Here is a 19,152-nt window from a genome sequence, read left to right on the forward strand (position 1 = left end):
ACCAACTATCATATTTATCTATTTTTATGGTATAAATAGTGTGCAATTTTTTTTGTGTAATTAAATACTGTGTTTTTGTTATTATATTCTTATGTTTTCTAAATTAAAAAAAAATAAAAAATATTCATCATGCAATTTCTACTTTAAATTCAAGAAAAAATCATATTGAATTTTCAAAGAACAAAAACATCAACATAGAAGTGAAAAAGAGTATTTTGACTTTAAAGGATTTGGGGTATTGATATATCAACACGTAGCCTGTGGTCAACCTTCACAAAGTTCAAAATCATGTTGCACGCTTGTTAACCAACCCTGTTTTTTTCCGAGAAAAATTGTTTTTTTTATTATTTTGTTAATAAAAGTATAATATTTATTTATTATTTTGTTTATTTGTTTTTGTTTTTTTCAATTTGTTTTATAAAATTTGTCCGTTGAAAAAAGATGAGCTCGTGAGTGGGACTTCAGAGTCTGAACGACCTTTGTCTGCCACCGCATCACTTTTTGTAACTCATTGTTCTTTTACCAAACTAACCCCATCGTATCTTCTCAACCACTATTTTACCCTTTGATTTTTTTTTTTCAGAAAAGAAAAAAGAAAAAGAAAAACCCAATTCTCTGCCCCTTCGCTGAAATTTTTATTTTCACCAACCCAATATGGCCCTTTTTTTTATTTTTTTTATTTTTTTATTTTTTTATTTTTTTTTATTTTTATCTTGATCGATGTTCCAAAAGGAAATAATGAAATATACACACCTTGCTAGTCAAAAGAAATTACTAGAGTAGGAAAAACAAATTCTTCAACCAAATAATGATATGATCATGACAATCCAAATTATAGTTAAACAATTATTTTTTTATTAGGAAAAGAAAATTAATTAGTGAGTTACTTTTATGATTAAATATAAAAATAACACTAGGGTGAGTTAATAAATTATTTTCCTAATTTTTGTATACTAAATTTCTAATAATTTTTAAGCATAGGAGGACATATTCTTCAAATAAAATAAAAAAGTTCAAAATGTAAACAAATTAAAATAAATTAACTTTTTTAATTTAATATTTTTTTTACTAAATATATGGGCATTCAAATTAATTATCATTATCAAAAATTAAACTGGACTGTTATTGCAAAGACAAACTATTATTCTTTTTAAGGTAAAAGAGGAGTTTAGTTAGAAAACATTGACCAAAAATTGACGTTATTTAGAAACAAATAACCCATTGGTTTGCTATTAATTAGCAAGAATTGCAATTAAATTTATATATTTGATTTAGTGGACCATAAAAAGAAACAAATTGATGTTTTTAGAACCTTCAATTTGTGAAAATACTAAAAAGAAGTAAGGGTAGAAGTGTAATTCAAAAGTAATCCTGATGCACTTTCCAAAATTTCAACCAATTAACTTAGCCTAGTGTCCGTGAAAGGGCAGCTTTTGCAGATATCTATGAATATCCTCTCTCCTCTCTCACTCTGGAAGTTTGGTGGTGATGCGTTGAACAACCTATTCTTCATGTTAACTTTGGCAGGAAAACACTCTCTCGGATGCCAAACGGTGCTGAAACAAACCGAATGAGAAATTTCATCACCGCCACTTCTTCTTCTTCTTCTTCCACCCACTCATTCATCAATGGCAACCGTTTGTTTTCTTCTTCTTACTCTTCTTCTGTCGATCTCGAATGCCAATTTTCTTGGCAAAGTCGAAGCAAATGAAAATACCCAATTCTCGAACACAGTTCACACTTCCAACTCTTCCAGAATATTACCTATTTCTTCAAATTTCACTCTGGAATCTGTAAGACCCAATGCGAGCCTTCATTGCACAACAAATGGGTCTTTTGAGTATTCACTGCCAATTTCAACAAGTGGAAGAAGAACAAGCATGGAATTGGATTCGAGCAGGGTTATACTCAGAGGGAATTCGACGATCCTGAGCGAGAATAAGACCTTCGAGCTCGGATTTTTCAGTCTTAGTGGCGAATCCAGTTGGTATTTGGGAATTCGCTACGCTTCGATTTCGACCCCCACCTACGTTTGGTTCGCTAACAGAGAGATACCCATCAGAAATCTCACTTCCTCGACCTTGGAAATGACGGCGGCCGGACGATTGGTGGTCAAGGATTCCGGCGATTCGGTCTTGTGGCAGAGCACGAACACTGAGATCTCGTCGGACATGAAGCTTTTGGAGAATGGGAACCTGGTTCTGCTCACCCACGAAGGCACTGTCACGTGGCAGAGCTTCGACTACCCGACCGACACGTGGCTTCCCGGGATGAACCTCACCAGCGACCGAGTCTTGACCTCCTGGAGCAGCTTCTCGGACCCTTCGCCGGGTTTTTATTCCCTGCGGCTGAGACCACAGGACTACGGTGGGTTCGTGCTCGTCTTCAATCTCACGAAGGCGTACTGGACCACCGGGAATTGGACCGGCCAGGCTTTCGCGAATGTCCCGGAGATGTTGGTTCCGTACATATACAAGTTCCATTTCAACGACCCGTTCAAGCCAACGGCGTCGTTTGGGTTCACTGAGAGACCGTTGGAGAGCGGGTTGGATCCGCCGCTGACCCGGTTCCAGCTGGACTATTCGGGGTACCTCCGGCAGTACACGTGGTCGAAACAGTCGGAGCACTGGGACAAGTTCTGGTCGCAGCCCGATGATCCTTGTCGGGTTTTCGGACTGTGCGGGAGATTTGGGCTGTGCACCGGTGGGACAACAGACCAGCCCTGTGAGTGCCTCTCTGGTTTTCGGCCTGTCAACGAGTCCAATTGGGAGTCACGGGATTACTCCGATGGCTGTCAGCGTTCCAAAGATGTTTCTTGCAATGAGAGCGATGATGGGTTCGAACAGGTTGGTTTTGTGGGCTTTGATGGGGCTGAGATTCAATCTTTTACCTCAAACTGGCATGGTTGTCAAAGGGCATGCTTGAAGAATTGCTCTTGTATTGGTCTGTTTTACGATGACAAGACTAAATTGTGCAATCATATATCTGGGTATCTCTTAAATTTGCGAAATCTGAGCTCTGATACTAGTACAGGTGCAAACGTGTTGTATATGAGGGTACAAAGAGGAGGGAGTTTGAAGAAGCGTTTGAACCCTGTGATCTTGACTGCTTGGGTTCTTGGGTCGGTTGTGGCTACGGGATTTTTGGTGTTGGTAGGGTTGTTTTTGATGAGGAAGAGGCAGAAGAAGGGAGTGGAAGAGGAAGGTGTTTTCTCCGTTATGAATTTGAAGGTGTTTTCTTACAAAGAGCTTCATGGTTTGACAAGGGGTTTCTCGGAGAAACTTGGACATGGTGGCTTTGGAACCGTCTTTCAAGGAGAGTTATCTGATTCTACTATTGTCGCCGTGAAACGACTGGAGAGGCCTGGCGGCGGAGAGAAAGAGTTCCGAGCAGAGGTTTGCACGATTGGGAACATTCAACATGTTAATCTTGTGAGACTTAGAGGGTTCTGCTCGGAAAATACTCATAGACTTCTGGTGTATGATTATATGCCAAATGGTCCTCTGAGTGTCTATTTACGCCGAGAGGGTCCACGGTTGAGCTGGGATATTAGATTCCGGGTGGCTATTGGTACTGCAAGAGGCATTGCATATTTACATGAGGAATGTCGAGATTGTATCATCCATTGTGATATCAAACCCGAAAACATTTTGCTTGACAGTGATTACACGGCAAAGGTCTCAGACTTCGGGTTGGCTAAGCTACTTGGCAGGGATTATAGTAGGGTGTTAGCCACAATGAGAGGAACATGGGGCTATGTCGCACCAGAGTGGATATCCGGTGTTGAGATCACCACGAAAGCAGATGTTTATAGCTATGGAATGACGATGATAGAACTAATCGGGGGCCGCAGAAATGTGGAGGCACCCCCATCTGCTGGTGGCAGAGATGATGGAGGTGAAGCAGCAGAGAAGTGGTTCTTTCCCCCATGGGCAGCGCAGCAGATAATCGAGGGCAATGTGGCTGCAGTAATCGATGATAGGCTTGGCAGCACATACGATGTGGAAGAAGCAAGGCGGGTTGCACTTGTAGCAGTGTGGTGCATACAGGATGATGAGGCAACAAGGCCTACAATGGGAATGGTGGTGAAGATGTTGGAAGGAGTGGTGGAAGTGGCTGTTCCTCCAGCACCAAAACTGTTGCAAGCTTTGGTTTCTGGAGAGTCATTTCATGGAGTTAAGGCCGATTCCGGCAATGGGGTTTCTTCTGGTATTGTTAGCCACTTTTCCGGTTATAATGCCCGAGTATCTAGTGGCAATTCAGACTCAGAATCATGACTTGGTAATGACTCTCACCAAGTGAATGGGAATGATTACCAAGGAGATTGAGTGAGCTTTTACTGAACAAACAGGGCTAGTTGCCTTGAAATCCAGCAGTATTTTTGTGATCCTCTTCTGAAAGGATTTCTTCTTGTTGCAAGTTGTAAAAAGGACATTGTAAAGAGATTTGGTCTTGGAATATTTTATAGATGCAAAGAGTTCGTCCAAGTGGGAATTTTTGTCTTTGTAAAAAGATAGATTTTTGACCTCTTTAAATCCGATTACTATACTTTTCTTCTGGTGCTGAAACAATTGGGTTAATTGAGTATCAGGATCATTAGATTGAATAGAGGCCAATTTATGTTCATGTTTATCCGAGTTAGGTAAGTTTTGATGTGTTGGGTTAGCCATCCCTTAGTGATTTCATGAGAATTTCTTCACCAACTACAATGGAAAATTAGCATAAAGATATGTGAAAAAGGATGATCAAATTTGTCCAATATTTTAATTTTTTTTTATTTTTTTATCATTTAACTATTTAAAACAGAGGTTTTGAATGGGTCAGAATTCAGGTTAACTTATTGTTTAATTATAACATAGACAACAATGATTTTGTTCATTAGGTGAAAGCACCATTTGGGATCCTATGTTTTATAAAAGGCATGTCAATAATTAAAAGTTTTCAAATGACGTGTCTGTGATTCTGATCACCATAGGGTTTTCTAGTTAAATATATATACATATATATATATATATATATATTTAATTTAATTTGGATGAGAATGAATTTATATCAATAAATCGTTTATCTCTGAATAATTCAAATATCTGGGCTGATACTTGATAGTGACAGAAAATAACATAAAATATATTACTTCTATTAGATTTTTTCAGAAACAAACAGGAGGATCAGGAATCTTACAAAATCTTTTTATTTAATACACATAATAAGATCATATGGATCCCATGTTGCAAAATTAAAGAAATTGTTGTATATAGCCCCATCGGAACAATTGGTAAAATGCCTTGTTGTGGAGCAAAACCCTGAGCATGGGGGTACATGATCCACTTGACTTTTTATGTGTATCTACTTTTTTTGGTTTATGACACACAAATTTTCAAGGCTCACTTGTTCAGTTTTCCCATTTGATTTTGTTTTTTAATGTATTATTTTTCCTCTTTTAATCGTGGGGTTGTGTAGTCAGAATTTGATCATTTAGAATCTTGACAATTCCTATAGCCTATGGGCAAATTCAGAAGGATATGCCCAATGTCCCTATCCCTAACCAAAAATGCAAATGGCATCTAACTTTTTGCCTTTTGCTTTATAAATCATATAATAAAATCATCTTGCCTTTTCATAACCTTTTTAAGATGCCCAGGATGTAAAGGATGGTGGGGATTCTTTTCAATTACCTGTTGTCCCTACCTTTTATACAAATCCAATTCATACTCAAATGAAATGCAATCCTCAAAATATAATAGGTTATTTCACAATTATTGTTTTGTGCCATTTTAATCCAACTAAACATTTTCAATAGATGAATTTAATAAAATTAACTGTACACAATCTACGCAACTTTGTCTATAAACAAGGTCTTATTTTGTTTTTACAAGTAATTTGGCCAAATTCATTAAATTTTTTTTTACTTAATTAGACTAAAATGAAACATAAACTATAATTTAGAAGCAATATGAAAAACATGTCATAGTTCAAAGGGCAAAACGACATCAACCCATAAAAAAAAAAAAAAAATTAGAACAAGTACAATCTTATAGTGTATATATAACATTGTTCTTTATTTAGTATGTATGACAAGACCATTTTAAATTTAATCCAATTAAATTGGACTATAATGAAATATAATTTCTAACATTTCGTTTGTCTTTTAGGTCTAATAGGAGTCAGGTCCATGTAAATGGGTCCCATGGGTCAAGCTCAAAGGAACAAGAAACTGGTCTAATTGAAAATGGAAAAAAGAAGAAAAACAAAGTTCTTTGAGGGTCAATGTATACGTGAACTTGAAATCCATGTTAGAAAACAAACCACAGCCTTATTTGGTAAGGCCTAATGAAGCCAAATGGAATTTTCAAACAAGTAACTGAAAACTAACTCCTTTTATCAACTACAAATACAAAGACTTGGTCACCTCTCCCTCTCTCTGCCACTAAGTGGCTTATTTCTTTCTATGGCCTGCCTAATTTATAGCTCAATAACTAAAACCAACATTGCTATAACCAAAATCAAACACAAACACTTTCTCAAGAACCAAACACAAAAAAGAAACAAAGAGAGTGACTTCAATTTTTTATTTTTTATTTTTTATTTTTGGGCTCATACTTGAGAACTAATTAAACAAAGCTAAAAACAAGTCTATTACAAAGTTGTAAAAATAGGGCAGGAGGACAAAGAACCGGTTCACAAGGCCGAGGAGAGCAGTAGCTCATCCCCGACCGCTTCATCATCTTCAGCAGGAATACCCGTGATGGATGGCGTCTCCAGCAGGGAGACGGCTGAGCTCCATCCTGCTCCGGCGACATATGTGGGGGCCACAGAGGGACCGGAATCAACAGATTATCCTGTCATAAATAACTTTCAAGATGCCAAATATATATGTGTTATGGAAAGTGTCAAGTTATGGACAATCGCGGGGCCTATTGCATTTAATATACTTTGCAATTATGGTATTAATTCCTTCACCAATATTTTTGTGGGACATATTGGTGATCTGGAGCTCTCTGCTGTTGCAATCTCTCTTTCCGTCATTGCAAATTTCACCTTTGGCTTCTTGGTTAGTTTGTTCTTTCCTCATTTCTACAATTTTTTTTTGTTTTTTTTTTGGTTGCATTTTTACTTCCATATTTATATCATACTCATGGTTGTAATTCATATTTTCTTAGTTAGCTGCTAGTAAACAAAGCAGGTTAGCCTTTGTTTGGATATCTAACTCAAAAACTGTTTTCTGTTTTTTGAAAACAACATCTATTTGTTGTTTTTTGAAAAGCAGAAGTGTGGAGTCCCTTCTAAGTTATCTTCCTTTTTCCTTTCCTTTGTAGGAATCTTCTAATAGCATTAAAATTTTGACAAGTTTCTTTTTGTTCAAACAGACTCAAACTAGTCAATTTAGCATGATTAATTATTATTTTAAATTTAATTCATGAAAAGAAATCTGAGGCTAAACCTATGTTAAAAAAAGTAGAAAGAAATAAGAAAATGGAATGCTACCAATTTTCATTGAAAAAAAAAATGTGTACATTTTTTTTTCTCATTTTTATATTATACTTTCGTTTTTATTTTTTTCATATTTTTCTTTTAAACAAACAGTGAAAAGAAACTAAAAAGTCTTCGTATCTTTTTTTGTTTCCCCTCCTTTTTTCCTTATGTATTCTAAATCCATAAACCATAATTAAAACAAAGCATAATTGGGTTTGATGGAAGGCACTTCGTTTTGTTGGTCTTTTCACCAATCCATTTGCATATATAATCTCAAAGTTCAATGCCTAAAGCTAAACCAGATATAATTTTCTAGCTTGACTTTTGCCCAAGATTCCTTTTGCACAAACAGCAGTATTGATTCTCCAATAAGTGAATCATCATAAGTTCCAACTTGTAACAAGAATTCTTGAATATCAAATCGAAGAATTCTTTTCTTGATTTTGTTTGTTAAAAAGACAAAAGAAAAAGAAAAAGAAAAATATTATTGGGTCTTTTTTATTCAATTCCAAATTATTGCTTTGTCATGATCATAGGAAGAAAAGCTTATATGAGGTTGGCTTTTTATATACATAAATACCCTCCACATTTTTGAATCCCAGATGTGAAAGTGTGGGGCATTATCACTTTTTTTGGATCACTCAACTTTGAATCTGATAGTCAAATAATACAGCGCTCATACCATGTTAAAACACTACTTCTCTTAAAACCTCAAGCTTATAATAGAAAGTGGGCTTTTATATACTTTTAATCATACAAAAATGGCCAAAACTGAGCCAAAAATTTATATCATTATTTATGCAGTTTGGCATGGCAAGTGCATTGGAGACATTATGTGGGCAAGCGTTTGGAGCAGGGCAAATAGAAATGCTAGGAGTTTATATGCAGCGTTCATGGATAATCTTAGCAGCCACCTGCTTTTTTCTTCTACCACTATACATTTACTCAGAGCCACTCCTTAAACTTCTTGGTCAAGAAAAGGAAATAGCAGAGCTTGCTGGAAAATTCTCAATCCAAATCATACCCCAAATGTTTTCTTTGGCCGTAAATTTCCCAACCCAAAAGTTCTTGCAGGCACAGAGTGATGTTGCAATTCTGGCATGGCTTGGCTTTGCGGCTCTTTTCGTTCACACTGGTATCCTCTATCTCTTCATTAGAGTGTTTGGCTGGGGAACCACGGGGGCTGCAGCTGCCTATAACATCTCGGCTTGGGGGATTTCTTTGGCTCAGTGTGTTTATGTTGTTGGTTGGTGCAAGGATGGTTGGAAAGGATTGTCATGGTTGGCTTTCAAGGATATATGGGCATTTGTTAGACTCTCTATTGCTTCTGCTGTTATGCTTTGTCTTGAGATTTGGTACTTTATGACCATAATTGTTCTCACTGGACACCTTGAAAACCCTGTTATTGCAGTTGGGTCTCTTTCAATCTGGTAAATATCATAATTATGTATTCAATATTTTCTTCGTCTGTCTTTTTATCTGTCTCACCACCTTATTTATTTATCATTTTTTTTTTTTTTTTTTACTTGTTGATATTTGAGACTAAAAAAGAGGATTTTGGGTTCTTAATTTGTGTTTTAGCATGAACATAAATGGCTGGGAAAGCATGCTGTTTATAGGGATCAATGCAGCCATAAGGTAAGAAAATTTTTCACCATTAAACCTTGTTTTCTGTCCATGATCAGCATGTCGAAAGTAGTACTACTTTCTTTTCACTTCCTTTTATCAGTGTTCGAGTTTCGAACGAGCTTGGATCAGGACATCCCAGAGCTACAAAGTACTCTGTGATCATCACTTGCATTGAATCCCTTATCATTGGGATTTTCTTTGCTATCCTTATCATAGCAACCAAAGACCATTTTGCGGTAATCTTTACCAGCAGCAAGGAGATGCAGACCGCGGTTTCTAAGCTAGCGTTCCTTCTTGGTATTACGATGATACTTAACAGCGTTCAGCCAGTCATATCAGGTTAGTTTTTCATTTTACAAATTAATTCATCGAAGTACTGGTTTTCTTGTGGAAGAAGGAAAAAAAACATTTGATGACATTTTGCTATATATATATATATATATATTTTTTTTCCAGGTGTTGCTGTTGGAGGAGGATGGCAAGCTCTGGTGGCTTATATAAACTTGTTTTGCTATTACATTATTGGACTCCCTCTTGGTTTTCTTCTTGGTTACAAAACTTATCTAAGAGTGGAGGTAAAAGAATACATCATTTTCAACATTTTGACCATCAAAACTCAACATCAATTGTTAAATTCCATGAAGTTTATGTTGTTTATAGGAAACAGTATTGATGTTTATAATCTCATATTAATTACCAAGTAATATGCATGATGTTGCGGAGTTGATGATTATTGTATACGTTTATATATATATATATATATAACAGCTAACAAGTTCATTTGTACTTTTTATTGCAGGGAATTTGGATTGGAATGATATTTGGCACATTTTTGCAGACACTTATATTGGTGTATATCCTCTATAAAACCAACTGGACGAAGGAGGTGAGTATAGAGTTGCATATTGCATTTTTTTTTCTTTAATTTTCTTGGGGTCACTTTTTCAAATGGTAAGATTGAAAAGATCCTCCTCAATCTGAATTTTCTACCTCAACTTTTTATGCAATAATAGATTGATAATTGTTGATAGTTATTTAATATGGATTAATAGAAACTTGATTATTGAACAGTTTATGATACTTTGGTAAATACAATAGGGATTCGCAAGGGCCTATAAATTTGGAATGTTTAATAAACATAGTTGTAAGGACTAAGAAACCATTGATTTATGATCCAATTTACAGGTAGAAGAAGCAACAGAAAGAATGAAGATTTGGACAGGGCAAGATATGGAAGAGTCTGAGAAGATGGGAACGTAAAATCAAGTTTTGTAATATAAATGCTTTCAATATACTTCGTGAACTCTTGAATAAGGCAGTTGAACTTGTCACTGTATATTTTTTTAATAATTCTTTCAATTGATTTTTAGAAAATAACAAGATTGCCTAATTTTACTTACATATATATAATTATAATCTATATATACACCGTCAAAATGAACGATTTAGCCATGAAACCATTTCTTTCTTCTGGCCAAGTCACTGTTTGGCTGCTTTTCATTTTACTAATCTATTTTCCACACCAAAATTTTCAAACGAAAATAATAATAATAATAATAATAATAATAATAATAATAATAATAATAATAATAATATGATATCTACTATAAGCGTATTTTAGGTTAATGTTATTTCCACACCAAATACTTTTACCACTATTTAACACAACTGATTTTATTTTGTTTTACGCAGAACTAAGAAGAATTTTTTTGACAAGTTATGGGCCTAAAACAACTCAAACTTGCTTACAGAGAACTATTTTTTGTTTTCTTTTCTTTAGAACAATTATTATTATTATTATGTAAAAAAAGAAGAAGCACGAAACAAAAAATAGAGCGTATATATATGGCCAAATAGGTCTTCATTTAACTTCCCTTAAAACATCTTCAAAAGGATTTTTTTTCAGTCTTATCCTCCTTATTTTAAAGAGTTAACTATCAAAACTTGCAAGTTTGAATTTTTTTTTTTAATTCTCTTAAAAAAAGATATATTTTTTAAATTAAAAAGTCAAAGTGAATATTAAATTGTGGATTTAGCTCTCTTTTTGTGTATTTATTTTGAATGAAGTGGGTTTAACTTTCTCAATGAAGATGAACAAACTTGGAATATTTATTGGAAATTTCGAAAGAATGATTAAACTTATTATATACAAATAAGAGAAAAATTTATATAGAAAAATGATATAACAATAAGATAATAATAATATATAGAAAATGACACAAAGTAAAAAACGAGACAGAGGTTTTTGAAACTGTCTAGTAAATTTCATTATATATATAAAAATTTTCTATTTTTAAAAATTCATTAAATATGCTTTATAGAAAGTGTTCTCTTTAATATGCTCTTACAAGAGAAGAACAAGCTTTGATGGTTGTTGCTAAAAATATGGGCCTCTTTGTGTTTGGACTGGGATAAACTGAAATTGGACTGTCCAAAGGATCAGGTCACCTCCACAATTAAATTTGTTTTGTAGAGGATCTCGTATAGGAAATTTCATTCTCATTTAAAACTATATATAAATTAAGTCTAAAGTATTACATATTTGATTACCAAAAATAGTCGCTCAACTTAATTAGAGAAGCCAGTTTTCTTTTATCATACATGTATAAATGAGATATGAATTTTCTCCTAATCTAATTTCATCTAAGCTTTCAAATATTTATTAATTAATTTTTGTTTTTGCTTTCCACTTATTTCCAAATATGATTATTTTGTCTAACAAAATGTTAACTTTACAATGAATCAAAATTAATTAATAAACGCAACCATTTCTCGTTGTTTTTTTTTTTTCAATTTATTATAAATTATGTAGATTTTGGCATCTGATTTTTTTTTTCCCTTTTTCGTGTCAACATTTTGCCATTGGATTTGTTCTATCAAATATTTAAAAATTTTAAAAACAATGATTATTTTCTATTAAAATGTGTATTATATCGTTTAAATTGCAGTTTTAATTTGAGTAGATCTAAAAAAAGAAAAAGAAAAAAAAATAGTTTGGGGGCCTGGAGGCATTTCCATCACTGGTAAGTTCAGACATTAGTTTTGATAGATCTATCATGAATGTTTAAGATTGTTTTTATTAATTTGCTCACTTGATAATTAGCATGAGCATTAGATGTAATCATTGTAATGGGACTGTATTTTTTTCGTACAAGCTTTTAATGAATATCCAACATCATTGGTATTTTTTTTTTTAAGAAAAAATAATTTGTTTTAGAAACAAAAGAAAAAGAAAAAAAAATATAATTGGTAATAGAAAAATATAATTGAAAAGTTGGAAGGTGTATTTGATGAGCGGCAAAGAGAGAAAGCACTCTTCAGTTTGAACCGTGGAAAAGCGATTGGTGAAACGTGCACTTCTTTTATTATAAATATATGACACCCTCTAATTACCAGATCACACTATTCATCAAAAAAAAAAAAAAGAAAAGAAAAAAGAATCTATAAATTTTTTTTTTTTGGGTAATATTAAGAAAATGAATAAATATATAAACTTAAGTATATTCATAGTGATTTTATAATTATTAAAGGTTAATAAGTTGAATATTATTTTATTATATTGTTGTTTCTAATGTATTGATTTATAATATCTAAATTAATCTTATTTGACAATGATTTTCATATATTTAATTTTTATTATAAAATTTAATTTTTCATGTTATGTAAATAAATTTAATGGGAGTTGTATTTTACCTAATAAGCTTTTAATGATATTGTATTCAACATCAATAGTAATTTTTTTTTTTTAAAGAAAATATAGTTTATTTAAAAAAAAAAAAAGAAAATGAAAAATATAATCTGTAGAAGTTGGAAAGTGTATTCACGCGCGGCAGTAAAGGAAGAAAGGACTGTTCGGCTTCCTCATGGGAGTTGGTCAAACGCGCGCTCGTTTCCTTATAAATATACGCCGACCCTGCATTCCCAGACTATACTATTCACTCAAACAAACAAACAAACAAACAAAAAGCAAAAAAGGAAAGCAAGAAAGCTCAGCGAAAAAAGGAAAGAAAGAAAAGCAGAGAAAGAGAATGGGGAAGGGGAAACGAAAGCTTCCGATGGAATTGATAGGGAAGAAAGAGAATAGGATGGTGACTTTCTCAAAGAGGCGTAAGGGTTTGATCAAGAAAGCCGAAGAATTCCACTCCCTCACCGGCTCCTCCATCGCCCTCATTGTCATCTCTGAGGCTGGTCGACCCTCCATCTATGGCGCTCCCTCTTTCGATTCTGTTCTCCATCGCTTTCAATTGCAACACAACAACAACAACAACAACAACAACAATGATGAAGGAATATTATCATCAGCCCACTCCAACTCCCACACCACCCCCACTCCTGAAACCCTCTTCATCGGGGGTTCCAATCAAGAAGATGAAAATCTGGTGGTTGTGGCGGATCAGGAACCATGGCCGCCGGAGACTTTGGATTTGCCACATGATCACCACAGGCACAGCTTTGACGCTCCTCCTTCTGAACTACTACTCATCCCTCAGGGTGGTGGTTCCACCACCGCTCCATCAGTACCTATGGCAGAAGATGACAACTGCTTATTTGACATTGACACTCTTCTCCTTCTTCTTGACGGTAAAGCTGAAGATAACGCCGCCGTTAATGGGACCCACCCTTACCACACCCCTGATGACTATGAGAATGCGGTGGTTGTGGCTGATCAAGAACCATCGCCTACGGCTTTTGCTTTGCCACATCATCACTACAGCTTTTACGCTTCTCCTCCTGATCAAGTGGTCCATCGGGGTTCCAAAGAAAACAACGCCGCCTTTCCTATTTTCAACTGAGAGCGGGGCCTAATTATGTATAAATTTAGAAAGTTTTGTTTTTGTAGATTGATCATCAGTAATTTTTGTTTTATAATCTGAATTCTTAATAAAGCCCTCATTGTTAATTTTTAATTTTTTTATTATTATTATTTTTTTCTTTTTGTCTTTCAATATTACTCATTTTTGAATTTGAAGGGAAACCCATAAGCAATATTTCCCATAATGATTCTTTGTACACATAATAGTTCTTTGTACAATAACCCCCTAAATCCTAATCCAACCAATCACATACATAAGTAATTTAAAGAGAATACATAGATTAACCCAAAAAAAAAAAAAAAAACATATGTAGAAGCACTATACGAAGAGGTAACACTTCCAACATTTTTCCTACCACACAGCTGAGTTGCGTGAGGGTAGAGTAGGCACATAATAAGGCAACCAACCTCACAAAACCCCATCTGCATTGGGCTTCTGATGTTCTGTTTGACAGTGTTTTTGTATCATAATTTTTGCTATGTGAGGTTTATGTGGGTCCCTAGATCAGCCAATGTGTTGGCCCACCTTGTCTGTAAATGGACGACTGATCAGTGAGTTTTGGGGCCTGTGGATCCGAAATGGTTGCCAGCCTCTTTTTTTGTTGGCTTGATTAAGGAGAGTGTACCTAAAGAAGCTTCCAGGCTCTTGTTATAGTCTCGCTTTTTTTGTTTCAATAAATCCCAGTTTCAAGCAAAAAAACAAAACCTCAACTGTCAATATTCATCTCACCTCTAAAACACACTTCCTAAAAAGAAAACTCTTCTTTCTTTATTTTATTTTTATTTTTATTTTTATTTTTTAGTTTTCTTCAATCCATATTTTAACTCCTCAAACCCCATCCAGAAGTATTACTTTTTCTAGCAAGAAAATGGAAACAAAAACCGAAACCAAAACCAAAACCAAGTCAACCCCAATTACTCAGACTGCCTAACCCACATGCGTTCCAAATTCAAAGCTGCCTTTCCTTTTAGCTTGACTCTGTAATTGTAACATACATAAGTTTGTTGCTTAGCTCATCTTCTCTCTTTTCTTCACATAGCTCACATAACATAATATGATCTATCTTCCACTTTGAATCTGTTTTCTTTTATTTTTACTTTTCTTCCCTCAATTGGAGTTGCCAATGGAGCTGCCGATTTCAGGCGGCCAGAGAATCCCATATAGAATACAAACAAAAAACCTGTCCTATAAACTAGGTACCCGGTTTAATTTAATGAACTGGGTATGCTGTGAATGGACTCAAAAGAGACCTGAAAAAATTCATTTTCAATGATGTAAATTGTGAGGTAAAGCCATGGGAGATACTCAACCTGTTTGATTGAATTACTCTGCTTTCAAATGGAAATGTAGCACACAATTAATGGGTCATCGAGTACTGTTCTTGAAGAGAGGCTCAAGCCTGCTGGTCATTACAATATTCCTAATTAAGCATGTCAATGTGCTTGAATTCTCCATTGATGTGGTTCAAAGCTTGCTTAATTTTTTCAGAATCCAGAAACTTTTGCTAGCAATTTCTTCCTCAAGGGAATCAACAGGGGAAAAAATAAAAATGATCGAAGTTTCTGCAAAGAGAAAAAATAAATAAATAAAATAGAAAACTTAAAAGTTTCCCTCCTACCCAAATTTACTAGACAAGGAGATTATAATCCTAGGACTGCAGCAACATTTTCAGAACCAATAAACAACTTTCTCAAACAACTTTCTCCCACAAGAGTCATACAAGCCCTGTTAGCTGGATTTTTCTATTGGGGACCATATTTTTTATGTCAGAAGTGAAAGGAAAAATTTTTTTCCTTTCAAACCCAAACCGGGTTTTTTGCATTCAGCCTCACTTTCTGGCTATCCTCCACAACAGATCAGGCCTACCAATTTTCTTACGAGAGAGAGGATTTCTGATGAGCGAAACGGGAAGAGGAGCATATAGAGTTTCCTCCTATATATATATTATAGCACTGGCAGAGCTAGTTTCCATTATATTTACAATAGTATTTAATGATTTAGAGATTTTTGAATAAAATAAAAATGTAATTTTATCATTTTGCCCCCATAATTAATCATGTACATGGCCTCAGCAAAAAGGTTAATAATGTAATTTAATCAAATATCTTGAATTTTTCATCCCTCAATTATCTCGGGAAAAGTAAATATAAGCATTTATATATTAAACAATTATCCTCTATTATCATATTTATAAAGCAATTATCTCTCAGAGTCAAAGTCTTTCTCATTAATATATATATTTGTTTTTCAAAAGACCTAGTTTTTATCATCCCATACGTGACATTCAAATGTTATCAACGTTTTTCTTCTACAAATCTTTTTTGTTTTTATAAAAAAAAAAGGTACTCTCCAATAATTTGTATTTATTTGGACTAATTATATTTCTTTAGAATTTTAATTTGTACAGTTTTTTTTTCTTTTTTTTTTTTTAATCTTGTACACTTAATTATTATTATTATAACTTGATTATTATATGTGTATTTTGAAAATCAAATGTTAGATATTAATAATATAAATATTAAATAAAAAGACTTACATGTCTTTTTTTTCTTCTTATTATTTCTTTCCCTTTATTTTTTCGAGAAGTATTATTATTTAATATAATACACATTAATAAAAATGTGTAATATTAAATAAAAATACTTACACATCTTTTTTTTTCTTATTATTTCTTTCCCTTTATTTATTTATTTTTTCTAAAAGTATTGTTTATATTCAAAAATTCAATAGCATTCTTTTTAATAATTATAAAAAATGTTTATTTATTTATTTTTTCATCTTATCTTTACTTACATTTGCCCCCAATTTCTATAAATCCTGGCTCCACCCTTGTGCTATAGCAAACAGACTAGTGTTTCTTCTCATTCTTTTGATGGTTTGCTTTCTCTACGCCACCCCAGTTTACCGGCTGGTAAGATTAAGGAAGGTCATTGACAGTTTCATTTACTCTTTTCTCTAATTGTGGTTTGGAGGGTTGTTTTGGTGTCCAATGTCCATTTGTAGCATGTTTCAGTGATCGGGGCGCAAAGCTTCATCATATGGGGGCATATGTTAATTCAGAGTTAATGGGATCTTTCTTTCTCTTGTACGGCTACTTCATATCCAAGAAAAACATATACTCAATTACTGAGGGCGACAATGTGTTGGGTTTAACCCAATCATATTATATGGAAAATTTACTAAAGAAATTTGATCACTTTAATTCTAAACTAGTCTCAACACCATTTGATCCTAGTAAGACATTAGTTAAAAATAATAGTAGATGCATATCTCAATAAGAATACACAAAAAATATTGAAAGTCTAATATATTTAATGCATTGTACAAGATCCGACATTATCTTTGCTATTGGCATATTAAACTGGTTTACAAGTAATTCTTAAAAAGAATATTAGAATGCTATATCCCTTGTTTTTCTAATATCAATGTTATCTATATCTTTAGAAGTATTTAGTGATGCAAGCTGGAATAATCACCTTCAAGGGGAATGAGGTTTGGGTCTTTAAAATATCAATCACCTTCAATGGAAACTCAACCTAGGTTTGAAATATAGGCAGTTCAATGGGAAAAACAAGTTGATTGCGTGATTAAGAAAATAGCTTGTAATATAAATATTTTGGACCTCATTTTATTATCTTCCTTTATTACCTAAGGCGCTGCGTAACCTTAAGCAGGCCTTGATGAGATACACGCAGGGCCATAAAAGTGCGATATTTTATAACTTCAAATTTATTGAAAATAGATATGTATAACCAGTTAATAATAATAATCTTGATTCAAAGTTACGACTATCACAGCACTTGGCAAAGTTTTATTATATTTGTACAACGGGAACTTCAAGTCCAAAAGACACCTACAACCATATATCTATTTTCTTGAATGCCTTACATTTTTAATGAGAGTTTATTCATTTTTGAAATAGGAAAATATTTTTAGGTATTTTTAAAAGTAAATAGTAATAATTTGTTACTTTTGAATATATATATATATATATAACTATTATGAAAGAAATAATAATAATAGTATGTCACTTTTAAATATATATATGTATATATATACACACGGTTGTAACTGTTTTTAATTGTTTTTTTTTTATTTAATTTTTGATAAAGGTACTTTTTAAGAAGAAATGAATTTGTATAGAATTTATCTCTATACAAAGAGTTATAATTCTTAAGGAGATATAACTTTACAGAGAATCCATTTGGAAGAATATTATAAGTGTATTTCAAATGGAAATGTATCTTTGATGTCTTCTGAAACTCAATAAATAAGATTTATCCAAATACAATAACAATTATCATTATTCTGTATTCTAAGATTTTCTTCCTCAATATCTTCTTTCTATATTTTGTGGGCATTCTAACATTCCAAATATATATATATATTTTTTTGAAAAAAATATTCCAAATATTTGAAGTTGAGATTGTTTACCGGTTGTGCAAATCCTACATATAATAAACACTATATTTGGGTTTATTGTATCCTGGCGGCATTTTATCAGAAATTCCTATTAATCTGTATTCACTGGAAGGGTGATAAAATTGTCTCAATGATATCGTCATATTGCTCAAGCTTTGAACCCAGAATACTTACCAATCTCTATTTCTTTATTCTATATTTTCATATTACCTTCCAGCATTATATACATGAATTACGGTATTTAAACGAGCTCCACTTTTGCTAATGTGACCAAACCACATCCATTGTAAATATATATATATATATATATATGTGGAAAGTCTTCAGTGTTTTTAAAATGCGAATGTCAAAAACTTTCTTCTAAAATACTGTTATTTATAATAACTTTTTCAAAAATTACTGTTTAAAACTATATTTGCATTTTGAAAAGAATACAAATGTCCAACCTGATGCAATATATATCCTTTAAAATAATTCAATAGCACCGTTAATACATTTTATGGATATCTCTTTTTATACTTTGGAGTTGATTATTTGATAATCTGGATAGTGGAAAAGATATTGGCCAGAATAAGTTTTATAAGATTTTGATCAAACTATACCATCCCCGCATAATTGGAGAATTACAGGGGAAAATAATATATATTGTTGAAGCCAGTAATGACCACCTTTGATGTCCTTTTTATATTACTATTATTTTCTTGGATTTACTCTTTCATAAATAACAACCAAAATAAGATTTCTATCCTTGCTGAGAACTTCCACTTTGAACATAAAAGTCAAACAAGAGAGGAGAACCAAAACCAAAAACAAA

The 19,152-nt window shown here is 33.2% G+C and overlaps 3 protein-coding genes across 3 annotated transcripts; all 3 read left to right on the plus strand.

Annotated features, from left to right (window-relative positions):
- Positions 1-1,315: 1,315 nt before the first annotated feature.
- On the plus strand, positions 1,316-4,557 carry LOC107432966 (G-type lectin S-receptor-like serine/threonine-protein kinase SD2-2). The gene has a single exon (XM_016044199.4). The coding sequence runs from the start codon at positions 1,629-1,631 to the stop codon at positions 4,275-4,277; it is 2,649 nt and encodes an 882-aa protein (XP_015899685.3). The 5' UTR covers positions 1,316-1,628; the 3' UTR covers positions 4,278-4,557.
- A 1,832-nt stretch (positions 4,558-6,389) lies between these two features.
- Positions 6,390-10,482, plus strand: LOC107432936 (protein DETOXIFICATION 34). The gene is made up of 7 exons (XM_048465825.2): positions 6,390-7,051; positions 8,278-8,903; positions 9,055-9,111; positions 9,203-9,441; positions 9,559-9,677; positions 9,902-9,988; positions 10,288-10,482. Exons 1-7 carry the CDS (start codon positions 6,746-6,748, stop codon positions 10,360-10,362), a joined length of 1,509 nt encoding a protein of 502 aa, XP_048321782.1. The 5' UTR covers positions 6,390-6,745; the 3' UTR covers positions 10,363-10,482.
- A 2,457-nt stretch (positions 10,483-12,939) lies between these two features.
- On the plus strand, positions 12,940-14,078 carry LOC132799976 (uncharacterized). The gene has a single exon (XM_060812778.1). It carries the CDS (start codon positions 12,966-12,968, stop codon positions 13,893-13,895), a length of 930 nt encoding a protein of 309 aa, XP_060668761.1. The 5' UTR covers positions 12,940-12,965; the 3' UTR covers positions 13,896-14,078.
- The last annotated feature ends 5,074 nt before the right edge of the window (positions 14,079-19,152 follow it).

Source organism: Ziziphus jujuba, chromosome 11 (assembly GCF_031755915.1).
Source record: "Ziziphus jujuba cultivar Dongzao chromosome 11, ASM3175591v1".
NCBI classification, from domain to species: Eukaryota; Viridiplantae; Streptophyta; class Magnoliopsida; order Rosales; family Rhamnaceae; genus Ziziphus; species Ziziphus jujuba.